The sequence below is a fragment of the Eptatretus burgeri genome, chromosome 11 (assembly GCF_056783735.1).
Source record: "Eptatretus burgeri isolate ZD-2024b chromosome 11, Ebu_testis_v1, whole genome shotgun sequence".
In the NCBI taxonomy this organism is placed as follows: domain Eukaryota; kingdom Metazoa; phylum Chordata; class Myxini; order Myxiniformes; family Myxinidae; genus Eptatretus; species Eptatretus burgeri.
Window position 1 is genome coordinate 78,899,428 of NC_140971.1, and position 26,451 is coordinate 78,925,878.

Sequence of the window (26,451 nt, forward strand, 5' to 3'; positions counted from 1 at the left end):
AACACACACACTACTGAACTCTGCCATCCTTCTAACTACATCCCCTAACTAACTCGTGCTCCCACGTCGTCCCTTAAACTAGTAGCACGTTCCATTTAACCTACATAGCTAAGCTACGTCCCCACTACACATCCAAAGTCTGTCACTGTCTTCAAATAATCCCATTAATCAATTTCCCCACCTAAATCTGGCTACAATCCCTCTAACTTATCCATTCCACGGACTCCATGAGGACTTACCCCTGCCCCATGAAGTCGGTCTAGCTAAGCTAACCCTTCCCCCTAACTAGTTTCCATCCTGTGCCCCGGTCAAGGGGGTCTTCCACCCCTTGCCCAGGAATCCTGTGCACCCGAAAGTGAGGCTTGCCTTTTCCTTTTTTTTTTTTCCATGCGCAGCAGCAGCGCGGCAACTCGCGCACTTTGCACCTGCCCGTGACGTCATGCAGCTGCACGTGTTCCTCGTCCCTCCTTGGACGGTACCATCCGGCAGGGATACCCCTCCTGCCGGATTCCAACCCCATGTGCAGCCATGACGTCACCGTGCGCATAAAAAAAAACAAGCCCCACGTCTCGAGGGGTTCCCCACGCGAACACATGTGCTTTGCCCGTTGGAGCTTAACACACACGATCGCATGGAGAACCCGTCCGGTCCAAATCCATTTACCTGCCTAAACTTTGTCCGTCCGCGGGATCGGCAAATCCACCGCGTGCGTTTCCGGACCGGGACTTCACTCTCGCAAGCGAGCACGTGGTGGTCTCGTGCGTTGCACAGCACGGACCTCGTGCTCACTGCTGGGTGAACCCGGCACGGTCCCCGAAACAACTACAGCCGCTACTCGGCTTTCTTTCTTTACATGTCGCCGTCGTCGCCATTCGACCCACGCACACCTGCGTGTTACGACGCACACACTCCACTCCATCACATTCACACCGGGAGGCGCGGCTGCGTGCTCCCGCATGCCAACCGACATCTCCCTTACATACCGCTCTCTCACACACACGGTCTCCCTTGCACACAGCGACCTTGCACACGGCCGTTCACTCACGCATGCGGGGGCACTCACCCGCGGTGCCTCATCCACACACCGTGCCTCACTCACACACGCGGGGGCACTCACCCGCGGTGCCTCATCCACACACCGTGCCTCACTCATACACGCGGGGGCACTCAACCGCGGTGCCTCATCCACACTGGCCGTTTCACTCACACCCACGGCCTCTTCCACACACGGTGCCTCATCCACACACGGCGTGCTGGGAAGCACGTACACTGGCACCATCGCCACCACACCACTCACACACGGGGTCGCTTCCACACACGGGGACGCACTCACACCTTGCACCACACACACAGGGACAACCACACTGGGGATTCGTGTCCCCACAAGGGTCTCCGGGGCCTCTATACCCCCCAAGCTCTCCGTGCACCCGTTCGCAGCACTCGTCCCCTCAACCTCTCAAAGCACGACCGAACTCACCTGGTCGTGACTCGCCTCAAGGGGGCATACTCCCTCCCCTCGTTCCTGGAGGAGGCTATCCCGCTGCTCGCACCGGGTCCCTGCACGGTCCGCGAGCTCACCCCCATTGTCCTCCACTACCTCCGTGTGTGTGTGTGCGTCACTTACCCCGTCTTCATCGTGCAGTCTTCCCTCTATCGTTCCCATCTCCCGTGTCTCTGCCAACTCTTCACCCTTTACCTCCCTTGTCTCAACTATTATTTCCGTTGTCGTCACCTCGTGTCTCGTCTCATACGTTTTGGTCTCCCCATTTAATTTTTCCCTTTTGGTCACCGTCGATTCTTCTGTCACGACCCTCGCCCAACACGCCCCCCGAATTATTTTTTTACCCGCCTCCACCGCGGGCCTGTCAGCCGCTGCACCCCCTTCCAGCTCATTTGCTCCCACACGTGGAGTCGCCATTCCCAGCTCCCTGGTCACGGCCTTCATGCCCGCCTGCAGGCATCGGCCCATGTTCTGCGTCTCACCCCGTAGCTCTTTCATTTCTTCCCTCATGTTTGCTTCCATTCCGTTTATTTGCTTGTTCATTTCGTTTTTCATTTCATTTGTATTTGTATCCATCCTTTCGTTCATGCCTTTCATTCCGTCTTTCATATCCGCATTTATTTGTTGTGTATTCGCATCCATCCTCGTTTTTACTTCGTCCGTTTGCTTGTTCATGTTCGCATTCATCTTCGCTGTCATTTCCGCCAGCATGGCGAATAGCTGGGCCATGTCGGGTGCGCTTGGGTGAGTCGTTTCGGCAGGGATCGGGGAAGGGTTTTGGTGGTGAGGGGGAGGGGAGGTGTCATACACCGCGGCCGCTGCCGCACCTATTTCGGGCTCTGGGTTCAGTTGGACGAGTTCATGTTCCTGCACGGGCATTCCATCCTGGGCCATGGATCCTACACATTCTACATCCATTTCTAATACCCCCGGCTCCCGCTCGCCTTGAGACGCCATCTTGCTTCTCGTGAAGGGTTAATTTCGCTCGCTCGTAATTTGGAGGGAATCGGGGGTCGCTTCTCTCACCCCTGGACCGATTCCCGTGAATTTAGCTGGAGACAGGAGAGCCCGTTTTCCTGTTCTCCGATACCAGTGCCGCGAGGAGGGCGATGGATTTGTATCCCACTCCTGACACCAGTGTTACGGATTCGCGCCCGCCGGCGTGCTGACGGCCACGTAACTCGATTCGCGGCACGTCGCCCACCGGACGGACAATCCAGTCGTGACCCTCTCGGACTAACGCCGGGAACCAGTCACGGGTGGACCTTTCGGTCTCACCGCGATCGAGCCAATCGGCCCCCGCGTGGGATAGGGTTGCTCGCCAAATTCGACCTACCTAAGTACCCACACGGAGGGTAGACCGGGCGATCGCACCTCGCCGCAGGTCGACTTCGGACACGGGCCACTTAAGCGACCCGTTCCGTACTATCGGGATAACCAAGCGGTGTTATCGTCGGCCTCGACGGTTCGATTAATTATCGGGCGTATTCAGCCCACTACCAACCCTTTACGTGAAGCAAGATGAGGATTCAATGAGAGAAAGGACGAAGCGAAGCGGGAAACAGTTCAACACAAAGCACATTTATTCGCGATGAACGGAAAGCACACATATACAATTCCACCAAAAGCACATAGAAAAGAAGAGAAACACAATGCAATTTTACACAAAAAGCAAATGTAAAAGCGAAGACACAATGCAGAGCTAATACCGACTACCGAGCACACGGCAACACTTATACAATTCTACTTCACAGACGGCGCCGACAACACATACCCAAAACCAAGAAAAGAACACCCTCAAGGATGAGGCGGGCCTGAGGCCGAGACCGGGTCGGGCCTACCCGTCTGGTGATGAGACGCGGAGCGGCGATGGTGCCTCAACTCCGCGGGCCTCGCGGACAGTGTCTGGTAGGGGGTGGGAAAAGGGGCCCCCTTGGTCGCACTATCTCAGCGCGGGGGGAAACAGGAGGGGGTTGCTGATGCTCGGGGAAGGGAGGATTTTTACTCTGTCTCGAGTCCCGCGACGAGCGTCTCCACCTCGACCAGGTCGCGCCGTCGGCCTCCCTGGTGTGCAGCTCCCGGCACGACGCGAGCACCCCCTCGTCTGCCTTCGCCGCCTCTCCACAGCTCCGTCCTCTTCGCTCCGACTCCAACGCACACGACGACGACGACGACGACCAACAACCAACTACGACCGACCAACGACCAACTCTTTTCTGACGAACGCAGCCGCTTATATAAGCCCCGTGGCTTCGCCTTTGACCCCCTGCCTTCGACCTTTCACCTCGCTCCCCATTGGCCCGAGAAAAAGTGGGCGTGAATACATTTTGATCCATAAATTTGCATATAGCAACCGCCCTCCAACGCCCTGGAGGCGGGGCCAAATCGCCCCTCGCTCACCGATTGGACGGAACAAAAGTGGGCGTGTGTCGTTTTTGATCCGTTTTTGGAGCGGAAAATCCGTGGTTTTGTACACGCTGTTCGGCGCGCGCCCTGCACGAGTCCAACACCGGTACCCACAAGCGGCGCAAGAACGGTGGCGATGCGACGGTTGCGAGGTGTGATGTGAAGCGGCGCCGCGGTTGGTGGTTGATGTTGTGACGACTGTTGAGACGCGGTTGGCGGTGGTAACAATGGCGGTTGGTCCAAAATAAAGATAGTAAAAGAAAAACGGGTATCCTGAAGAGTCGCAGCACGCATGAATAACATTTATTCCCTCTAGACAACGGGTTTGGGCCTAACTACACATATACTTACCGAGATATCTCACCTAAGGGACCTGAATGGTGGTTTGCGAATTTGGTAACCACAACAATATCTTGCAAAAACTTCGTTTTGGCAAGATAACAATGGGGCATTGATTTGCAGTAGGCATGCAGTCAATGAATAGGGGGATAGGGACAAGACACGAGCAAAAGCCTACAGCCGAGTTCTATTCGGAATGTACAAATGAACACTTAACCATTTCTACTTAGAGACAAGGCGCCACAGACTTTCATACAAAAACCAAGGAAAAGAAACGGGCTTTTCAGCCTTAAATGTTCTCAGAGCCGGGATGACCGGAAAGCTCCGAGAGGCCGGGCCGGTTACCTGGCCGCCCCTTGGTGGCAACTCGGTGGTCTTCGCTCGGCGACCTTTGGCGTCTCGGTCCCGTCTGGTGCGTAGCGAATGCGCCAGTCGCTTGGGCTGCTTGACGAGCAGCTTGAACGGCTGCTTGAACGACCTCGGTGGCCCGGCTTCGTCGTGGCCCCTTTCTGGCGAGCCTGGCCGGCGACGCTTCGGAGGAGCGAACGGGTCTCTTGCTCTTTCAGAGTTGATGCTCTTTTAGACTCCGTTCACTCCTCAGCGTCGCCCGACCGTATCAGGGCCGTCTGCCCGGACCCCCACGCTCTGATGCTGCCGCTAGCTCCGACGACTCCAAGCTCCACCGGTGAACGACCCATGAACAACGACGACCAACCTCCTCCGCTCGCCAGCTTCACCACCAACTGCTCTCTTCACGTGTTGACAACGCGGCTTTTTATAGCCCGATGGGAGAAGCCGCTGGAGGTTTCGCCACCCGAAATCGGCGCTTCCCCCTTCCACCTTTGAACCTTCACCCCAGGCTGGCTCTGCCCCTTTCAGCTCTGATTGGCTGGCTTTTTCCATGGCAGAGCCCATTTTGATCCACTTCTGCAAATCAGCCATCTTCACGGCTGATTGCACACGGAGGCTGAAATGTGGTTCTTCCTGTCATGCCGCGAGTTCATATCACGGCATTTTGCCGCTGTCGCACAGGCGGGCGTGATGGTGTCGCAATGTTGATGGCGCTGTGGTGGGTATGGCGTGGTTGTTGAGTTGTTGGTGTTGTGGTGGAGGTGGCGTGGTTGTCGAGTTGGCGTTGTGGTGGTGGTGGTGGCATGGCTGTACAGTTGTTGAGGAGATGTTGTTTGTTTAAAATAAAAGATAGAAAAATAATAACGGCTAACTCAAAGATGCCCAGCCCGGCACACGAATAATTCCCTTTATACATCGGTGGGGAAATCTAACCTGGAACACACACTTAGCGAAATAACTGATCTCTGGGGAACCTGAATGATGTTCTGTGAATTTCCACCACCGTAACAATATATATATATATATATATATATATATATATATATATATATATATATATATATATATATATATATATATATATATATATATATATATATATATGTATATATATATATATATATATATATATATATATATATATATATATATATATATATATATATATATATATATATATATATATATATATATTTCAGTCTATTTTCAGCCAAAGGTTCTGCACATCACAAACATGAATGCACAAAGTTTTTCCATGTGACAATCATATGAAGTGAGCCACTCAATGTTGCAACGGCAGCCTAAAGCAATGTCCGGTCAAGTTCACAGCTCCTCCAATCAAAAACAAAATAATTTATTTCTCCCAACACAACAATAGATTCGTAAATTGGATAATCGGCAAAGCAATCCATGCAACACAAATAACCCCCAAATAAGTTTTAAAACAATGGAAGTAATCACGGACGATTCCACAAATTTAGCCTCACAAGCAACATCCCCCTTCTTAGTTTAGAAAGTCACACTTGTTTAGAAAATAATAATAATCACAAAATGAGATAGAACTCAACAATGCAGAACATTCTGAACAAGCTAATTTCATTGGCAAGGATGCTCCTGAGACAAGAGAAAGACATATGGAGAGAGGCATGCTTGGCCTGGAGTTAAGGCCGTCGATTCTGGTTCTCGATGATTAAAACTGTGGGAAATTCAACCGCTGGAAATAAATCCAAGTGCTGGAATGATAACATACTATACGAGACCGACACGGTAGAGTACGCACCTCTGCCAAGCTGAACAGTTTACGTTTTGTATCCCACCAATAGGCCGGATCTGCATCCAGCCCATTTTCTATTTCACACACCAAAATCTAATTGGATTCTTCTTGTAACCTCCCCAACTCATTCACCAAGTTTTGTCATAATCTGTGAACAACTTATTACCTCCACCAGCGAAGGTGAAGGAGGTTATGTTTTCACCCATTTCTGTCTGTCTGTTTGTTTGTTTGTGTACAGGTTATCTCAAAAACGTTGATGGATGGATCTGGATGAAATTTTGTGGACAGATTGGGTGTGTGACAAAAACAAACTGAATAGTGAAGATCCGGATCTGGATCAGACTACTAAAATTTTTAAAGTGATTCTTCACTTTTGAGAGATTGGGACAAAAACGATATTTTGCACGATATCTCAAAAAGTTGTGGATTGATTCCGCCGAAACATTGTGGACAGGTTTCATGTCTGCCAAGGATGAATTAATTACATTATGGTGAAAATCATGATCTGAGAATTTTTTTAATTAAGCAAGTGATTCTTCACCATTAAAAGATAGGGCCAAAATGGCATGCAGTGTTGCATGATATTTCAAACTCCAAGAGCACTCGGTAGAGCGCATACCTCTACCACATAATGCCTGATCCACGAGAACATATCGGGACAGATACATTTTTGAAATATCATGCTATACAGCACTTTATCATCTTTGGCCCCATCACTCAATAGTGAAGAATCACTTTTAAAGAATTTAATAATTCTCGTCTCCGTATCCGGAGTCGAAGAATCACTTTAAAAAAAACCGGTCCAACAAACTTTGCCGAATCCGTCCACAACTTTTTGAGATATCCTGCTCACAGACAGAAAAACATAGATGAAAACAACCACCGTCCCCTTTCGGTGGAGGAGGTAATCAAGCCAAACTACAACGAAATCCTGACAAGTCTGCAGCAATAAACAATTCTGCTCTCATACTGTGGTACAAGGATAGTTTTAACCCATTAAACTTGGCTCAGATGTATTTTAGGATACATGCTTCCATCAGTGAAATAGTGATAATTATGGAATTAGGTGTTGAGGTCATTGTAACACCAGCTTAGCGACATGTATGCAGAACAAAAGCAGCACCAGATACAAAATAAAGTGGATCTGAGCACCAGTGCAGACTCACTAACTCATAACTGCAGTCACAATTAAAATTTAACTCAAATGAATTCAAATGCAGGGCAGCCTTGTGTTGAAAGACAGGATGAGGACAAGTAAGTAAGTAAATACATTGACAGCTTCAGATATAGTCAAGTTAGATCTCAGAATGAATGATCTATGTTAAAGTGGATACGAGTCCTCACCAACATCGTCCAATTACAGTAACCTTTGGAAACGGGTGGCCCATGGGCGAGGCTAAAAATAGTGGATTAAAGAAGATAAAACCCATCATTACATTCCAAACACAGGTTCTTCCCTTCCTGCACATCCTCTTCAATGGCCCCATCCCACTCCCGTCCTCATTCCTTTTCACAAATAAAATAATTTTTGAACTGGCACCCGAACTGCTCTATTTATTTTTAAACACAGCTCATATCAGGATGTCCCTGCAGCTCTTTTGTTTTGTTATCAAAAAGGCTCCAAGGCACAAATAAACCTGTCATTGTAAACTGTTTAACTTGGAACAGCCATCTTCTGGAATTCCACCAAAAGTTTGCCTTTTGGAACCCCGTCTAGATGATACAACTCTCTAAAGATTATGGGGTTGTGAAAGGGATCCTGCATGAGATGGCATGAGAACTTGTATGAACCCATTGTGACCCTCTATCGCTCGATTGCAATCTCCTTACATTTTCACCGTCCTATTGTAATAGAATGCCATAAATAAATCTACCACATCACAAGATTCCTTGCTTTGGTTGACCATTGCATCAAAGAAGGTCGTTCACATGAAACACGTGAACTACCTGGTGAACTTGCTTTGTGCAGAAGCTCTTTCCCAGCCAGCAACCTCATTTGAGGATAGCAAGCAGTTTAAACTGGTGTCAAGGAACCTCCCAAAAAGACCAGCTGACACTTTTTAAACGTAGTCCAGGCAGGAATTTGGAATTGGTTTATGGTGCCGGCGATACCTCACCTAAATCTTCGTGAATGACACTGATATTTTACAACATCCACCAACTAATGCTAGCAGATAGGGACACCCACTTTAATGTCCATCAGAGGGATAGCACACACACTGATGCATCGCCCTGCCTGTGAAACACCAGGATGACAGTTAAAAGCTGGGTCGAGATTCGAACTCAGGCTAGACAGCTCAGCGGTGAGTGTGTGTCCCTCGAGGCTATCCTGCCAGCCCTACAACACGTTTTGAAGGGAGGTAACCAACCGTTGCACTTGATTTCGCTTTCAAAAGGATAAACAAGAGGAATCAACTTTCAAGTGCAGCTTGTTACAGATTGATTCCTTTATGCAAGCAAATTTAAGGGGAGGGTGATATGGGGTTAAGGGGAAGGGATTAAACCCACTGTGCCTGTGAAGGAGCCACAACCAATTGATTAAGATGAGCGGAATATTTTTGTTGTCATTATGCTGTTCAACTAAAAGACGACTGAAAATGCCAACAAATCCACTGACCCAATTAAGTCACAACATGTTTCCTGCAAGGAATGAGAGAGGGGGAGAGAGGGAGAGGGTGAGGGTGAGGGTGAGGGAGAAGAGGATGCGGGAAGGAGAAGAGGGTGAGGGAAGGAGGAGAGGGAGTGGGAGGAGAAGGTGCTATTTTACCATTTCTGGTGATTGCTGACAACCAGCCAGATGATTTGTGAAGATAGCGGTGGAAAATAAACTCCAGAAAAACATGTACAGTCTGGATGCCTTAGTTCCTCAGCTCACAGATGATGTTGTTAAATGTCAATTCGAACAAGAACACAGTGATCAAAAGTTGTCGTAGTGCATGCCAATAGGTGACATGTCAGCATAGGAAATTACTTCCTTGCAAGAGAGAGGCTCATATAAAGAGTTAATGTAGAACTGACAGAGACAAACTTTGAGGGAATAAACAAACAGGATAAAAGGAGAGAGGGGGACTGAAACTATCAAGTAACATAGTTAGCTTATGAGAGGTTAATGGGGGGGGGGGGTAATAAAGATCATGGGTCAGAAATGGGGATGACAAGAGATGACAGTGCACTATTTGCTTGAAATTTTGGAGGAAAGAGTGAGACACAACAGCCGCCCAACGTGGTTACCTTGACGTCAAGCATCGGCACCTGCAATCCCATGTATGAAACAATAAAGAAGACCCAAAATTTAATGAGCAGGTGGTTCCATACACAGGAGAAGTAAGGAATAAAAGAGTTGGTGGCAGTCAGCCTGGGTTTTGCAAGTTAAACACCAGCTGTTAACTGGAAGAACACGTGTGTCCTGAAGTAGATCAGGAGGGTCGGAGGACACAGAACAGAGGGAGCAATGTCGGAAAGGAAACGGTAGAGCACAGATAGCACGACTGAAAATGCCAACAAATCCAATGGATGCCTCAGTTCCTCAGTGGACAGAACTGCGAGTTCTCCTGCAGTGCGTTTCATTGGACAAAAGGGAGAAAGTGTTCGGTTAGAATCACCTCTCTGCTTTAGGAAACCCACTCGTACTGCTTGGAATAGCCATCATCCGACGGTTGATGGGGCATGTCATCCATAGCAAATACCCAAATGAGATAAAACACAAGGCCTGACTTTGCAAAGCAATGATGAGTTGCCCTCCCCTCAAGCACAGGCACTTGCAAACCCACGTACAGCACAATGAAGCAAAGCCAAACTTTAATGAGCAGGCTGTGAGAAATCAGGTAAACAAACACACAGTAGCATGTTGTACAACACATCATGACAACAACCATCTCTGGAAATTGTGTGGAAGAGCCCTTTGGGGGGGAAGGGAGAAGTGACCATAAGGCAATGATACCTGTGGAAGGGTATAGTGACAATAAAATATGATCAAAACGTTATTTGGAACTTGATTTGCAAAACTTGAAAGAAATTATCAGCGGTTGGCTGCAATTCTAATTCAGAATTAAACTTGTAACCATATGCAGCCTAAAAGCGAATTTGTTGCCAGGATCCCATTGAACAGAAACGTTTGTGGCATCATTTCTCATTTGATGCAGACAACGTCAAAACAAGGAAATAGAAAGGGCCTTTATGGAGGCAGATTGCAGTTTATGCCTGGTGTTGGCTTAATAGTTAGTGGTGGGCTTGGGATCCGATGGTCCTGAGTTCAAATTCTGCTGGGCTGTTGAATTAATACCAGGTGGGGTTGACTCTGCCTGTCATCCTTCCGAGGTTGGCAAAATGAGTGCCAGCTTGCTGGTATCCTGTGTCGGAGTGGCGACCCGTCCAGGATTGTGCCCAATAGCCAGGGGAACTGCTTAAGCAGCACCAACGCTCTGCACAGAGTATGGTGCCAATGGATGGATGGATTACAGTTTACATTTAAAGACTTGGATAGAACATTTAGAATGAGTACACAGATTATGCCCCCAAGGGCTGACAGGATGGCCTAAAGGTACGCTCACTCACTTTTAGAGGTACGCTCATTCACTTCGATGCTGTGGAGTCTGAGTTTGAATCCCGGCCCAGCTATAAACTGTCATCCCAGTGTTTCACAGGCAGGGTGATTGATCAATGTGTGTGCCCGTTGCTCGGATGGATGTTAAACGGGCGTCCCGTCGGCCAACATTCTTTGGTGGACACTAAAGATCCCACGGTGTCCTTCGTGAAGCGTCGGCAAACTATCGCCGGCACCATGAACAAATTCCAAATTCTTGCCCTTACCAGCAGAGGACATTACATTAGCCGTGCCCTCAGCTAACGAAGCTACTCCCATAGCTTTGTGCTGCGCATGAACAAAGAACGAAGAAGACGCCCACATACAAATCATTAATTACATGCTGATTTGATAAATGGAACACGTCTTTCAATCCTGACACTGTCTATTCTTTTCCCTTGGGAAGAATTGTCAAACGTATCTACCTATCTAATTCCATCGTCAGCCACTGGAAGAGGTTCTGTACTTCTGGGCCTCATAATCAGCACTTACTTCTCCTGAGCCAACAACAGAGCAAAGCTGGCCTCCATAGCCAACCAGAGACTGGGCATCCAATGTCGTTCCAAGTTTTTCCTTGATAAACAAGAATATTCACAGCCTACAAGGCCTTTGTCCAAAGCTCATGGGGTACTGCTTTCCCTTCTGGGCTGAAGCCCCAGCATTACATCTGTCTCTCCTGTATTCTGTGGAACTGAAAGCTCTCAAGATGGTCTCAATTCCACCCCCCTACATCTCCTTCAATATAGCTCCCTCTGCTGTCAGCCCTCCAACCCTGTCCAGCTTCTCCAAGTTGCACACATTTTTCTAGTCACCCCTCACCTGGTTAAACTCGCCAAATCCAGGCTTATGGCTAACTGCACACCTCACTTATTTTGTTCCTCAAGTCTAACATTTGTGGAACCACATTCCTGAGGCTGTTCAATCCCACCCTTCCGTCAAGAGCTTCAAGCAGGTGGTACATCATCCCTAATCCTTACCGTCGATCTTTTCTACCCCGATTAACCCTCCCCAACCGAACTCTCTTCACTGCTAGTCAGTATCTTTCCGACCCTCTTTCCTTCCGATTTTCGTGTTCATTCCTTTGCTTGTTGCTTCGCTGTCAGTACGTTGCATTTTTACCCTCTGTCACATCGCTCTTCAGCCAGCTAAACAACCCTTCAAAAGATCAGCATGCTGTGAGTTTCCACATCGGTGTGCGCAGTTTATCAGAAACACCATCAGGAGTGCAAATTAACGGCCGCCCGGTCACCAATGGCGCCTAACTTTTGTGCTGGGCGGGTACACAATACTGCCTTACCTGCCCGGCTGGCGAATCACCGGTGATTCCTGTTATTTTGTACAATTTGTACTAGCTTCTCTACTAGTTTTCTCAATTAGAACAACTGTTTTTGTCCGCAGAAATCCAGAGAAATCACCGGTAATTCTGCGGTGGCCATATTGTCTGTTTTCATCTCATTCCAAATCACGCGTGATTTGACGGTTTTGCGCAGTTTGGACGCATTTTCTCATGCCCAGGTTGGTTAAATGAATGGATTTGGGTGAATGAGTGAGTTTAATGGGTGAGGTTAGGTGAATGAGAGTTTGTTGAGGCTTTTGGTTTAATGAGTGAGTTAGATGAGTGAGGTTAGATGAATGAGTGAGTTTGATGAGTGAGGTTGGGTGAATGAGTGAGTTTATATGTGATGTTGGGTGGACGAGTAGTACCCCCAACATTGTCCATCACCCACAACCCCCCCCTCCACCCCATCATCCATCACCCACAACCCCCCCCAATCGTCCATCACCCACAACCCCCCCCCAATCGTCCATTAGCCACAACCACCCCCACAACCACAAAAATTGCCCCCCAGCACTACTCACAACCCCCTGCCCCCATCACCCACACAAAAAAGGTCCCCCCCGCATCACCCACAACCTCCTCCTCTCTGCATCATCCCCCCCACCCCCACCCCACTCAAACTCACTCATCCACCCAACCTCCTCTATCAAACTCACTCATTCTGCAAACCTCCTCCATTAAACTCACTCATCCAACCAACCTCACTCATCAAACCAACCTCACTCATGTGAGTATATTAAAAGTGTTTGATATCAAATTTGTGACTTTTGTCTTTATTTTATCGGACCGGTAGAAATTCTGCTGGGCCAGTAACTTTTTCTAGTCACCGGCCCTGCTGGCCGGTGGATAAAAATGTTAATTTGCACCCCTGACCATGCAATAAATCAGTTTATAAAATCCATTAAAATCCCAAGCCTTTCACCAAGCCATTGACAAACATCACCAGAAACGCTCCCAAACAAGACTGGTACAGTCAAGGTGCCGACAGAATGCAAAGTGAATCAGCAGCTCAAGGGAGAGAGGTACAGTACATTTTATACACAGTCATCAAGACCACAATCTTGCAACTCACCCGGTTGTTTATCCATGGTTGTTCAGAGGGAGCCAGACCTGCAAAGCAACAGAGAACAGCATTATTTCATGGAACAGGTAGAAACCATTTTAAGGTGCAAACTTGTACGTGAAAAGGACCACATTTACACATCATGGTTTGTTGGATCAGAGGTGTGCAGAGAGCGATTAATTATTAACCAAGCATTCCAAGCAAACACAACACAAACCTGTACCAACACATGAGGATATTATAAGACACACTGAAACACCACTTTATCAGTGATTAGTGGCAGGAAGCAAGTCTGAAGGATGGGTCTTGCTCAACACAGTATGGGCGTACGTGTGTACGTAAACTAGTGGTTTTTTTTAACAAAAGAAGCTTAATCAAATGGTTGAAACATCATGGTTGGTTGGATCAGAGGTGTGCAGAAAGGGTCTCCCTGCCCATGATTAATTATAATTAACCGAACATACCAAACTAGTACAACACAAAGCAGTGCCAAAGTTTATTGGCAAAAATACAAATTGTTAAAAACCACACGAGGATATCGTAGGACACACCGAAACACAAGTTCATTCGTGGCAGGAGGTGAGTCTCAGGGAATATGGTGGTGTTTGGTTTATGTGTTGCGGTACATGCACACACGCACACGCACGCGCACGCGCACGCGCACGCGCACGCGCACGCGCACGCACACGCACACGCACACACACACACTAGCCCCAGATGATTTTTGTCCCGCGATGCTGGCAGCAGATGTCGCTGTTTTGTGGGGCATGGAGGCAAGGGGGAGATAAGCCCTGAGGGATATGATGGTGCGTGCTCTCGCCCTGGTCAGGCTGTTGAATGACCTGTGCAGCGAATCCTGGAGGGAGAAATCCTTATCGGAGTGCCGGGGGTGGCGTGTTGGAGAGACACAAATCTTGTGTTGGGGAAAAAAAATCTCAAATAAAAGGGCCACAGACCACTTGCAGGCGAAGCCCTGTATCTGTTCAGCCACACCAAGCATCCAGAATGTGTGCTGAAAAGAACAAAAACTGCACCTCTAGTGAGATGGAATGTTGTCTCACTGAGAGACAGGAAGGATATATACCAAGGTGAGATGCTGGAAAAGTGCAACCTTGCTCAGAAAAGTCAAAAAAGAAGTTCAAATAAAGAAAGATGGAGTGTTAAGGAGTTGGAAACCATCCTCCAATGTAAAGTGTATTCTACGCATGAAGAGTGGAGATGCGTGGGAGGGTGAAAAGATTTATAGATCAACTGAAGAAAACAAAATTGGACATCAGGACAGAGACGGTTCCACTTTATACATTTGAAAGGATTACATTAACACTACATAGATACGTGACTAAGAATAGAAGATATAAAATAACAGCTAGGGTCAGACAACAAGTGGCAGGAGGATGATCGGAGCTGAGGGCTCGCCATGGGCTGGAGAGAGGGATGGTTGGGACTTGGCCACAGTGGCGTGGGGAGGGACTATGCAGCAAAGCTGGAGCTCAAAACAAGGCGTAGCTCTGGGAGCCCAGCAGTGGAGATGAAGTGAGATGGGGGAGTGGATGCGGGCCCACCCCAAGGAAGGGAGAATTGCACAAAAGAGGAGAGGAGAAAGATGAGGATGATGAAGTGCAGCATAGACCATGGAAGAATTCCCCAACAAATTAGAGGAGATAAGATTGACGCCATACAGAAAAAGACCACAACACTATTGAATAGAAGAATAACAAACAGACAAAAATGCTAATCAGGATAACCAACCGATCAATTGGTAAAATTCTACCAGTCAACCCCCTTGAAGGAAATCAACACCGAGTCATTGTACACGGAAATTAGGACGTGACGAAAAAATAAATCAAACATCCAGATTGTGATTACAGTATTTAAGGTTTGCATTGCACAGTGCACATGTTGAGGGTAACAAACCAAGAAGTTTCACATAAATAGCAATTAAAATTTAGAAATAAAGAAAGAAATAAAATACCAACATTTTGAATGCCTGCAATGTTTTTTTTGTTTGTTTGTTTTTTTATAATTTTATCACTACTAATGATAACACAGGACCTCTTTTCCAGCCAACATTGAAGTATAATAATCAGTTAAATTGTATCATATATTGTTATGTTTGTGGGGTAGATGGAGGAATTTCATAGCAAAGGTAGGACTGCATAGAGTAGCATGCCTGTGGACGAGTGGGAGACATCTCGATGTAATTTAAGTAGGAAAACTGTGAGCTTAAGTGTTATGTGTCACCGCATGGGGGGGGGGGGTGTGGGTGGTGCTGTGTTAAACTAGGTAGAGTTGAAGGCTAATTTCGCCCAGTATGTGATTGCCCCCGGTGACCTTTTCCTGTTTTTTTGCATTTGCATGACCGGCGATAAAAAGGAATCACGTCCTTAAAACAACAACCCAACCGGACATTTCCAAGGAGACGAAAACCCTGCCTCCAGGAATGACAACGAGCGAGACCACGCCCCTAGGGTGGATGATGGACGGGTGATGTGAGGGAGAAGAGACGAGGACTGAGGCAGGATCGGTGGTCGGGACACAAACAGGAGCATGAAGGGAGGTTCTGTGAGTAATGCGATTAAGACAGAGGCTCTGGCTGGCCGCCCTCGACACGGGGAAAAGGCAGCATGAATCTCGTTGTTCATTGTGTGAATTTGCTTGTGTGATGGAGCTAGACGCTAGCCATTGACTGTTCGGCTGGGACCTGTGAGAACGTGCCTTGGAGCCTCGTGTTGTGCCAACGGGAAAGAAGGCGGCGCAATTTTGCAGAGGAGCGGCGTCGGCAAGTGTGATCATGAAAAGAGACTGTACAGTGGTTCCTGGGACAATAACGAAGGGAACATCCACATGAACTACCTCCCATGTGCTTCCCGCCCAGAGAGTGGCTGGGCACCATTTTGCAAGCTTCCCGCACAGGACGACGCGGTTTGATCATAAAGTTCTAAAAAAAATCATCTCTGGGCACACAGCTAAGTGCCAAGAAAAAAGGAGGGATTTTTCTTTTATTTATTTTGTCCCCTTGTCTGTATGAAAATCTGCTAGTCTGTTATTTTGTCCCCTCAAATAGGAATTTAGTGCACTTCACGTTTCATTATTATCCCATTTTGCTTTATTTCTATTATAAACATCCGATTTATGTCATTAAACCCCTATTTATTAAGATTGCTTGGGTCTGTCTATTTGTTGTGGGTTTAAGTATAAACCCTGGTCCTCCATCCTGGTGAGTGCCTCTGGTGCATGCTCTTGCTGCCCTCCCGTCCCACACGTGCCATTAATCTCCAAGGATCATGTGTTCGCCTCCAAGGTAGAACTGGTCGGCCATCCGTCCAGGTCGGTCTAATCCCCACCCGAGGACACAACATTGATAACACAGATGTTAACATTTTATGAGAAAAGGGTTATTTTATACACCTTTTACCAAACTTTCCCTGCAGAGCCAGATATTTCATTCGTATTTTTAATGCAACATGTGTGACGAGTAACGTGAGTAACAAAACTATGTTTTTAATCTCTCTCTTCTGAATGTACCAATGCTCAACTGGGATAGTGTAATTTTCCTTCTACGAGTTGTGTCGTCCATAATAATAAATTTAATTTAAATGTAAAGCTTTCAGAAAATTTTATATGGCAAGCTGAAGTTTGTAACGTGAGTGATGAATAATGTAAGTGACACAAGAACCTGATGAGAAAAGTGTCATTTTAGGATTTTCTTCACAGCTGCTGATTTACCAAAATGTCATCACATCGTATTGCAATGACCCATGCTACCAATACTTGCTTTTGGATTACCCATAATTCCCTCACTTAGTTGGCTTACCCACAATGCCACACTTAATCCTCCAGTGGCTGTCATAACCTTATGCGCCTTACCATTTTAAAGTTTTATCTTGTGTTAGAAAGTGTGTAGAGGAAGCAACATGAGTGACGTAACGCAAGTGCTAATTGTACGCCTCTCCTGCCTAAAATGTGTGACCATTTTAATAAAACAGTTTTTGATGTTTTTCCTGTCTCGTATACAAAAAAAGAATGGTACAGTACTTTTGTGATGAGGACCACAGTTTGAGGAGACTTCTGCGGCAAAGTTACACAAAAAAAATTAGCAAGTCTTTTTTTTTGGTAATGCAGAGACTTGTGTTTATAAAATCTGCGAGAGCTGTGAATTGCTCTCCTGGATTTTGTTTCTGAGAGTGATCGCTCCCATCAATAATCACGCTCCTCGATGTTTGTTTGTTTTTTGCGAGTGAGATTGCATTTGCTGAAGTAAATAGAGAAAAGAACAAGTACTGCACATTGTATTTTATTATGATAGTGTCGGAAAAAAAAATAAAGAGACTTGGAATACTTGCAATGCATTGTCAATTTCATACAAATTGTCTCTGATCCAAATATTTAACATACATTCAACTAGAATATATTCATAATGTTGAGTCATCCAACACCAGCCTGGGTTAAACACAAAAACACAACCAATGTAATGTCCTCATTCTCAGAGCTGCCAACAAGAGCCTCCAAAAACACGTCCGTATCAGCATCATTGGGTGTCGTCCTCTATATCTGATGTGTTTGAATCATTCCGATTAAAGCCACTTCCACCCCCAGAACAACTGTCATGACTGCTGATTCCAAAATACTGTCACTGTTGCTGCTTGATTTTTCAAAGTCAATGTGTCCAATTTTTTGTTGTTTTACGAGGGCTCCAAGGCTGCCTGATGGGTAGTCAGTGACGTCCAATTTGACCTTCCACCGTAGCTTCACGTAGTTGTCAAGTGCAGCTTCCATCACTTCTTCCCTCTCTTTTTCTGTCCAGACCAAATTGTTGACTTTAACAAGAAGAAGATCCTCCATGGTACCATGCTTGAGATTTAGCCTCCTGTCTGCCAACATGTGAGTGAGATGGTTCAATCCCCTCCACAAAGCTATTGCTGATGCCTATACACATTAGTATTCCAACCAACAAACACGCATTTCAAACTCATGTGTGTGGTACTCGAAGATATTTTTCTACATAGACTTGGCTTTCACTTTGCTAAAGTAGTGGCTCACTATGTACTTCAGGTCTTTCCACTCCCTTTTCAGTTTGAACTTATTAAAGTCGCAGTGGCTAAGTGTAACTTCAAAGTGGGAGGCCAGAAATCCAAGTGACTTAAAATTGGACTCGACATCACCCCAGTTGGATGGGTCAAGCCACTTCATAGACTTGTAAATCTCTTAATAAAAAGAGCTGAATTTCTCTTCCAAACACTGATGAAGTGATGGTAAAACATCTGATTTCAGAGCTTTAACTTTAGTTGTTGCTCGAGTTACCGTCATAATTCCTTTGTAGTTTATTGTAGAGTATTCCCTATTCTGGTTCTTTTTTCTGCCTTTTTTCCCCAGGTGTGCCCCTGGACAAAAACTGATGAGCGTGATGGCTCATGACAGCTATCGCGCTACTTAAGCGTCTCTTGTAACGCAAGTGACGACCAATGACATGCGGGTTTCAAATTAATCCGTCATACACCCAAAATGCCCACCAAATTTTGTCTGAATGCATCCACAACTTTTTGAGATATCCTGGTCACAGACAGAGGTGAAAACATAACCTCCACCCACTGATAACAGTTCATGAGAGGAAACCAAATCCCAAAGCTAATGAAGAGAATTTTCCCCACCCCCAAAAATTTATATATATATATATATATATATATATATATATATATATATATATATATATATATATATATATGTATGATACATACATACACACAAGTTGAAGATAAAGACCTGGAGATAGTGGGTGCTAAAAACAAACTCAAAATAGAAATGTTGGCAAGGAAGATAACAATAATAATAAAAACAATAGGTTAACCCAGCGTGAAAGGCTTGGTACTCTAATAATAAAAACGACAATGAAGTCAACAATGAGAAAAACAAAACAAATGTAAAGATGCGACTGCAGCCAAGGGAAACAAAAGCAAAATGTATCAAGCACCCCTGAAAAAGATAAACCAGAAGATTTCTGGAAAGGAATGTATGAAGATCCAAAAGCACACAACAAGGAGGCAGAATGGATCCGAAATTTGAACATGGAAAAGCAACATCCAAGGGAGATGCCACCAGTGATAATTGATGAAGAAAATGAAATTCAAAAACAACTTGCAAAAATGCCAAACTTCAAAAGCCCTGATCCAGATGGAATTCTAAACATCTGGCGAGAGCAACTTGATGAATACTCGGGCACAGTGATTGTGGAGAGCAGCAAACTCATCCAAGAGGAAAAGGTAATGGATGAGTGTCTCACAAAAGGCAACACCTTCATCATCCAAAAATCTTAAGAAAACCAACGCGCTTACAAATAATCAACCAATAACATGCAAACTTCTAACGGGAATCATCACATAAATGATGCACTACCACCTAACACAAGGAAGCCCAGAGGCAAAACAGAAGGGATGCAAGAGGATGCTATGGAACAATAGACCACCAACTACTAAACCAGGCCATACTCAGAAATTGTAAAACGAGAAGAACCAAATTGTCCACAGCCTGGATATAGACCACAAAAAAACAACTTTTGAGTGTCCCACATTCATGGATGACAAAATGCATGCAAGTATACAAGAGCAACCCCCAAATAATCAAACCGATTGAGAAACCAATGTAGCTCTAGAATACCCAACAATATGATACCACTCGGAAGGAAAGATTGAAACACTGGAGTATTTCGATATTTTCATCTGAGCACAATTTCGATACAATGTGGGATCTTTTGGGGAGAAAGATCTTTTGGGAATCCCCCCCCCCTCCCCTTGCTGTTTTGCCTGGCCCTGAGCCCTCTTTCATGCTGGGACCAATGTTAGTCCACAGGCTTATGTCGGGTGAGCAAGAAGTTGCCAACAAGCCCTGCCTATTCCTCTTTATCTCGTTTCCCCGGTGTGACTGAGGTGCCAATGTGCGTGGAATAGTACGAAGTTAACTGACTAAGGAGTTTGTGTGTTTCGGAGGAAGGTCTTTCCTCTTGTGAACTGTTTTGCCTGTAAATACATGTCCATTAAACTTTATAAACTTTCCAAACTGCCCGAACATCTTTTCTCCACTGGCTAGACACTAGTGTGTAAATAGTGGATGGGAGTTCTGCCCCACTGTTTCACTGCAATTAGTCACGAGCTAACATCCCACTTAAGGTATCACTCGGCCGTTCTTCATTGACAAGCAGTGAGGCGTTGAGAGCACGGTTCCCCATCTGGGGTGATTAATTTTCCAGAAAGGTAAAGCGGAGTTAGACGCTAGACCCTGCCCAAATTAAGCATCTCGGACAGTATTCGTGGTTGCCTAGCAACCCGTCGTACCACAGAGGTATCTGCTAATTGTTGACTTTAATGTCACCGAATGGGAGACGGGTCCAAGTACGCCTATCATGATATTTCGATATGATGCAGGATCTTCCAGGGAGGCAGCCTCCGACCCTTCTCCCCCCCTCCCCATCCTCCTCCTCCTCCTCCTGTTTAGCCTGGCCCTAGACCCACTGAACAACATCATTAATGAGCAAGGACATGGACACACCCTAAAATTCAAACAGGAATGTCTAAAGAAACAGGAATGTTGAAAACAGGAAATGTGACACTTCCACGAGACATTGATGATTTAAAGCTCTTCACACCAAATGATGAAAAATAGGCAGAGTAACTGAAATTAGTGAAATGCTATTCCAACCACATTGAAATGGAATTTTGCCAAGATAAATGTGCCAAGTGCACATTTGTACAAAATTAAACCAACAAAAACGGACAACATAAAAAAATTAAAATAAAATCAACCGAAATACAACACTGGAGTTAGAAAGCGAAGCATCATACAAATGCCCTGGAGTAGAAAAGGGATGTCAAATATGTCATAAACAGATATCAAAGAATACTTGCCTACAATTCTGATCCTTATAACACACCTCTCCCCAAGAAACAAAATTAAAGCCATAAACAAACTCAGTACCAGCAGTGTTGCAATGCAGCTGCAGAATAACAAACTGGCCACAATCTGAAATCAACAAACTAGACATAAAAACAAGGAAACTGCTCACTATCCACAAAACGTTTTACAAGAATCGATGCATCCCGAGAATGTACCTGTCAAGACGAGGGAGAGGCAGCGACCTGATGGAGCTCAACCAAGCGCACAGAGTGACAACTGTAGGACGAGCAGGTGAAACGTTCAACGGACTACCAAATTCAATTTGTATGCAAACACGAAGACGGCATCTACAAGATTTGAATGAGGAATAAGTCACTGTAGCTTCGAGTCAGTCATTCAATGAATTCCCCAGTACACTACTTGCAGGTGATGGTACTGATGTGGCTCCAACTGATGCCCGACAACAAAAGCTCATCTCATCCTTTAAACAGGATCTGGTGTATGGGATCAGAGCAGTGGTAAAGACAGTCAAGCATATCCTATGAAGTCATTGAGTCATTGAAGTCATGAAGTCATTTCGTGTCGATCGGATAAGCGGTTGCAGACAAAATTGAAAATTAGCACGGACAGATGTACATATGGACGGATGGACAACCCAAAAACATAATGCCACCGGCAACTTCATCAGCGGAGGCATAAAAAAAACTCCCACATTTACGATCGATAAAGTTATTATGTTTTGTGTGCTTTCATCAGTTTCATGGCCAAATATTTGGGGTCAAAGCTTGGCCCAAAGCCTTGATATGTCAATATGTTGGACACTTTTTGTAGGGAGCGATATTATAACATTACAGATTATATTTAGGCACACACGAGCTTAGTTGAATTGTTGAATACAGGAAGGTCCAGAAGCGAGACGAACCTTCAATCATTTGATATCCAGATTTAGTGAATAATCTTATGGTTTACAAAAAGTATGAAGTCATGAAGTCCTAAGCAGCAGTCATTGACAAGCAATGTTGAAGTGATCAAAAATCCTCAAATCGACTGGGGCATGGAATATCATACTCTGTACTGTTAGAAATGCACAGTCCGGTGTCTCTTTAAGTTAGCCACATATGAGGAGTTCACACAAGCATCCCGACTGTCTTTCCATACGACAATGCAGCAAGTCCTCCATTTACTTTGTCTGAAACATCACCGACTAATTAGGGAATAGAGTTTGATTTAAAACGAATTGATTCATTACAACGGTGTTTTGAAAATATAACGATTTAAAGAAAACATTGTACACCCAAACTACTTTAAACAGCTAAAATAAGAGAATGTGCTCACAGTGTGACCCTGTTAAGTGCTGCTAGAATAACAAGAGGCAGAGATAAGGTGATGAACATGGAGCAATTGTTAAGTGGTTGAATCAAAGATCAAGGTCAACGGAACCTCCCGTGAGTTTGATGATACAGGAAAAAGCAAAATCACTATTTCAGGAATTAGAGCATGGTATGGTGAGGGTTCAACGAAATTGAAATATTTTCAGCAAGCCATGGTTGGTTTCAACGGTTTATAGATTGTTGAAAACTGTTATAATATTGTTAAGTCGCGAGGTTCATTCCAGTTGCCTGGTGCGAGTCCGGCAGGTTACCTCAATGTGACCGTAATGGTCAACCAACTTAAAGACCAGCAGTCAGATCACGTGTCCAATTGTCATAACACTGTGTGGTTGAGGTCACCGAATCAGCCAAGCACTATGTTAATTAGCACCACACGCCTCGAGTCTAATTAGACGGAGTGAAGCCGGAGAGTGTAGCACAGTCTTGATGTGTGGCGCTTAATTGTGCAAGCCAATTAACCATCAACGGGCTTTGCTAATCACCAGTGACCATGACCAGGCAAATTCACCCGAGACCAAGTACGTTTAATACGCAAACAGGGTTCATAAGGGAGGGAATATACAAGAAGGAATCCAGGAACAAACTACAGAGTTCAGAGAACACGATACCCCGCACAGTATTATAATTTCACGAGCAAATACAACCCCTCGCTTCACTGGTGGGGGGTATTAAGGAGGGGGGTTGATAGAGGAGGGAGGGGAGGGAGAGGAGAGAGAGGAAGGAGAGGAAGGAGGGGGGGAGGTGGGGAGAGCTATGCCTCACCAAATGTTGCGATCCCACGGGAAGGAGGGATGAGGAGGGGGTAAGAGAAAGAGAAAGAGAAAAAAGAGAAAGAGAAAGAGAAAAAAAGAGAAAGAGAAAGAGAAAAAAGAGAAAGAGAAAGAGAAAAAAAAGAGAAAGAGAAAGAGAAAAAAAAGAGAAAGAGAGAGGAGTATGAAAAAAAAAAGACAAAGGTGAGGGGTGGAGGTGGGGTTAGCAATGAGAATGATATGTTATGCTTAATGACCGAATACACACACAAAAAACAAACTCATGTCAGAACAGCTGTACACACAACACAAACAGAGTTTATAATGTCATCCGCTGGCACATATGCAAAAACTTTGTATCCCAGTTCCAGAAAATTTGTGGGACCATGAACCAAAAGTAATCACTGAAAACATGGAAGTACCGCTCACGTATGAGTGTGAACATCGAAAACAAAGTGTTGGGACCAGATATCATACTTGGGTACAAAACAAGAGAGAAGGCTTTGCTGTTTGAAGTGTTAATACTAGTGATTTTGGACTCAGCAATGCAGAAATCAAGAAAATGACCAAACACCAAGGCCTCAAGTATGAAGTGAGAAGATCCTGGAAGATGAAGAACGCCAAAGTTGTACCAATAATAGCTGGACCTACAGGAATGGTGACAAAGAACCTCACAGAGATATTAGACAAAGGGGCAATACTCCTGGGCGCTCACCTGGTAGTTTGACCACAACCTTCATCACCCGTGATGGCCTTAAAAACTAGAAGGGCACTCTGTAGAGCGCATACCTCCACCATGTAATTCCTGATCAATGAGAACATATCGGGCCCAATACATTTTTCAAATATCATGCAATACAGTACTATATCGTTTTGGCCCTATCTCTCAATGGTGAAGAATCACTTTGATAATTTAAATAATTCTCGGATTCAGATCCAGATCCGGGTTTGGATCTTCACCAAAATCGAATCCATTCATCCTTGCAACACACCCAACCTGTCCACCAAGTTTCATCCAAATCCGTCCATAACTTTTTGAGATATCGTGATTGATATATATATATATATATATATATATATATATATATATATATATATATATAGCTTTCGCCCCATCTCTCAATGGTGAATAATCACTTAAAACATTCTAGTAGTTGGATCTGGATCCGGACCTTCACCAAAGTCGAACCAATTCTTCCTTGTCACACACCCAACCTGCCCATTAAGTTTCATCCGAACCCGTCCACAACTTTTTGAGATATAATGTACACAAACAGAACAGACAAACAGAAAGGGGTGAAAACAAAACCTCCTTCATCTTCAGTGGCGGAGGTAATATAAAGTCAGATCAGTTAGTCTCTCCTCTCTAACCAACTATGTGTTGAAATAGAGAAGTTTTTTTTATTTAGTACCATGTGGTAAGGGCTGGCAAGATGGCCAAGAAGTACGCACACTCGCCTCTCATCTGTGTAGCCTGGGTTAGAATCCCGACCCACTATACACTTTCATCCATCGGTGTTTCACAAGCAGGGAGATTCATCAATGTGTGTGTCGTCCCTCGGATGGATGTTAAACTGGGCGTCCTGTCTGCCAGTATTAATTATTTCGTTGTTTTTAATATTGGTTGGAGTCATTCTTGAAGTTGACGAAAGAAGAAAAAGTTTGGGGCCAGATATACATTCGACAGTGTTGAAGGAGAAGGCAGAGCAGGTAATCATGATGTTAACATGTCTAACGTCATGCTTGGCTGCTCCACCAACATGAGTCCATGTCATTGATATATTGTCGGCCTACCCGTGCTCATACAATGTGATAACCATTCACAATCTTCACAAGAACAGCCGCATCACTGACCTAAACAGCCATGGTTCTTCATGCCTTTTCCTCTTCCAGAGTGTAAATACTTTTTGTAAACCATAAGATTATTCACTAAATCTGGATATCAAATGATTGAAGGTTTGTCTCGCTTCTGGACCTTCCTGTATTCAACAATTCAACTAAGCTCGTGTGTGCCTAAATATAATCTGTAATGTTATAATATCGCTCCCTACAAAAAGTGGCCAACATATTGACATATCAAGGCTTTGAGCCAAGCTTTGACCCCAAATATTTGGCCATGAAACTGATGAAAGCACACAAAACATAATAACTTTATCAATCGTAAATGTGGGAGTTTTTTTATGCCTCCGCTGATGAAGTTGCCGGTGGCATTATGTTTTTGGGTTGTCCATCCGTCCATATGTACATCTGTCCGTGCTAATTTTCAATTTGGTCTGCAACCGCTTATCCGATCGACACGAAATTTTCACCATAGGTGCGACGACTTATGGTGGAATGTTTTAATGATAATTATGTCATGTGGTATGGCAGATATGTTGGAAAAAAGGGGGAAAAAAAACTTTGGACGTCTGTATGTCCAAAACTGCTCCATGGTAAAAATTGAAGCTTGGCACATGTGAAGTCCTCCGCATGGGAAACAAGTGTGATTTTTTTTGATGATGCCATACATGGCTTCGTTATGACATCATAATTGCATATGTCAAACGCTTTATCTGATCAGGATGAAAATTTCTGAGGGTCACCTAGGGCTAAATTGTATGGGGGTGGGAGGGGGTTAATGACATCATCAGTCACATGGTTCCGCAACCATATTGCTTTTAACAGAAAAACCTTCGAAAATCTTCTTCTCCGAAACTGAACTGATCAAGGCAAAACTTTACAGGTATGATCGGCTATCCATGAGGAACAAAATGGTCTCTACCTATGATGTCATAGGTCACATGGTTTGGCAGCGATATTGTTATTTGCCCTATTTTTTTTGAATCTGGGTTCAGGAATGTAAAGTGTGTATCAGGTTGGTACCAGGATGTATAATTATGTGATAATGTGGGGGAAGGCAGATGCGGCGATGTTGAAGAGTGCCCTTTGAGTTTCCTATTAACTAAGCTCCACCTGGGATGGATTGAGATGGCGGAGCGCCGCTCCTGTGCGCTCCAGCTGGGCTACACCCCTGGCCACTCGCTTGTATTAAATGTAAATGATAGTAACTCAACACCTCTCAGTCTCATCCAC

General features: G+C 45.1%; 1 protein-coding gene across 3 annotated transcripts in view; it reads right to left on the bottom strand.

The window, feature by feature from the left end:
- The window catches only part of LOC147017450 (phosphatase and actin regulator 2-like), a 113,059-nt gene that overhangs the window by 77,226 nt on the left and 9,382 nt on the right, over positions 1 to 26,451 (bottom strand). For all 3 annotated transcript variants that reach the window (XM_085847119.1, XM_085847118.1, XM_085847120.1), the window contains exon 2: positions 13,365 to 13,402. In XM_085847119.1, the coding sequence (XP_085703245.1) occupies positions 13,365 to 13,380 (16 nt within the window). In that variant the 5' untranslated portion in view covers positions 13,381 to 13,402. The remainder of the gene's footprint in view (positions 1 to 13,364; positions 13,403 to 26,451) is intronic.